Genomic DNA, 2,306 nt, shown 5'->3' with positions numbered 1-2,306 from the left:
ATCGATCCGGTAATACCAGGGAATATTCCTCTCGTGTTATTCCATGTTATTCTATGTTATTATATGTTATTCAGATGTTATTGTATTATGAGAATATTTTCGATGTTATAATAACACAATAACATATTAATAACACTTGAATAACACACAGTAACACCTGAATAACACGCACAATAACACCTGAATAACACAGGAGGAATATTTTCTCGGACATATTTTATTTTTTTTTCTATGTGACGTATATTTATTAGACTTCGCACGTAACTCTACTTGCGGAGTCTTGATGTAATATTTTCTCGTGTGGTAATTAACGGAAAACCTATTTTTTGATAATAAAAAAAAAATTATAATGATTTAATTTATTCTACAGCAGGCTCGCAAGTATTTTTTCACGAAACAGATCCTAATTTTGATTATTAAAAAAGAAAAACATATCTGCTAACAACACGGAAGAAACAACTCCGAAATAGGAAGCATCTGTTAAATCCCCGACGCCTCCCCGCCCTTCTCTCTCCTTCAATCCCTCCTCCCATTCCTCCCCCATTTGCATATTTCTACCATCTCAGCCCTCCCCCATCTCGATCTCATCCACCAGCACCGAAACCCTCTCCCCAGCTCTTCCCAAATCAAGCCAGGATCGAGCTCGGAGAACAAGATCGATCAAACGCCATGGAGAAATAATCGAGGCAAGTATAAACATCGACTCAAGAAAGACATCCTGAAAAGCCAATCAAGACGAAGGCCCGCCGTGGTAACCGCGGCGCGGTACCGATTGCTAAGAAATGCCGCCACCGGAGGGAAAAACAGGGGATCTGTGCATCTGGTTCATTACCTGCATTTTCTTGGTGTTTATTCTCTCCGGTGGCATCTTCCTCGTCATCTATATAAGGCAGCCGGATTCCGATGAGATCGGCTGGATTCTCGCCACTGGAATGGTTCTTATCTCCATTCCCTGGATCTTCTGGATCTTGATCTGCTTGTATCGAAGCGTCATCCCCTGCTACAAGCAACCACCAGCTGATGTGGCGGATTCGCAATTGCATTCGCCCGGAGGAGAGAAGCGAGTGAGGTTTGGTGCGGCGACCGTGATTGAATTGCAGGATGATAGCGGTGTGGCGAACGGAGCGGCGGCGAGAAACGCCGATGGTTCTTCGCTGGGGTCGCACGAGAGTGAGGTGCCCTTCGCTATACCCATCTCATGAACTTTTTTTATTTTCATTATTTTATTTATTTTATTATTGAGATTTTGTGGTGTTTTGATAAACGATATTCATGGTATAGATGATAATTAAAAATAATAAAAAAAGAGGGTTTATTTGATTGCATGAAACTATGATTTCAATCTTGATGAATTTAATAGTTATTGTCATTTTAGTTGGGTGAATTTAGTATGAAGTTAGTCTTGATTTTGAATTTTTAAATACTTTTTGGGTAATTTTAGGGTTATTAAAAGTGATAAAAATATAGAAAGGCTGCCTAATCAGTTAGCTGTGTTTGGTGGATGAGATCATAGAGGAAACAACAACTGGATGTTTGTCGCTCAAGTTCAAACCTTCATACAAGAAAAAAAAAATCTTCTCCAACAGATTATTTCAAAAGCAAGGTCGTCATTCATTTTGTATATCGAACACGAACAAACATTTGTTCATTCCATTCAACTCGTTTTAACTCGAAATAATTTAATTGACTACAGGGCTACAAAAATTTATAAACAATTAAAACAATAGTATAAAAATATATTAAATTTTATTTAAATAAATATTTGATATAAATAATAAGATTTAAATTCACCTCTACCCTTAAAATCCTAGAGCCGTGTGACTGAGGATGTCAAAACATCTCATTGTTCGTGAACGCTCGTGTTCGGCTCGCTAAACAAACGAGTTGAACACAAATACATTTTTTGATCTCGATATATTAATGCGCCAAACACAAATCGAGTTTAAGCTCACTCAAGCTCGGCTCATTTACACCTCTACTTGTCATGTATTTGGAAGGTGACATGTTCGTGAAATATGTAAATATATATGAACTGAGTTGTAGGTATGTAACTTTCCCGAATAAAAAGATGATGTTATTTACATTTTTCAAGATAAAATCCAATTACCCGAAATCAAACAACTGAATTATAAAGTAAAATATACTTTCATTCCTTAAAATTCCTTTAAACCATAAATGTCATACTTTTCTTATGTATTTACACATCTAATACCCGAGCTTCACTTTTTTGCATTTATATCACCAAAATCTTTCACATCACATTCAAAAACATCACAACTTCAACTTTTAAAATAGAAATACTCATT

The 2,306-nt window shown here is 36.5% G+C and overlaps 1 protein-coding gene across 1 annotated transcript; it reads left to right on the top strand.

Moving 5' to 3' along the window:
• The first annotated feature begins 782 nt into the window (after positions 1-782).
• Positions 783-1,202, top strand: LOC110029312. Its single transcript, XM_020731548.1, has one exon. It carries the CDS (start codon positions 783-785, stop codon positions 1,200-1,202), a length of 420 nt encoding a protein of 139 aa, XP_020587207.1.
• Positions 1,203-2,306: the final 1,104 nt, after the last annotated feature.

This window comes from Phalaenopsis equestris, unplaced genomic scaffold (genome assembly GCF_001263595.1).
Source record: "Phalaenopsis equestris unplaced genomic scaffold, ASM126359v1 Scaffold000559, whole genome shotgun sequence".
Taxonomy (NCBI): domain Eukaryota; kingdom Viridiplantae; phylum Streptophyta; class Magnoliopsida; order Asparagales; family Orchidaceae; genus Phalaenopsis; species Phalaenopsis equestris.
The sequence above is the reverse complement of the archived record's forward strand: the minus strand, read 5'-3'. Positions and strand labels throughout refer to the sequence as shown.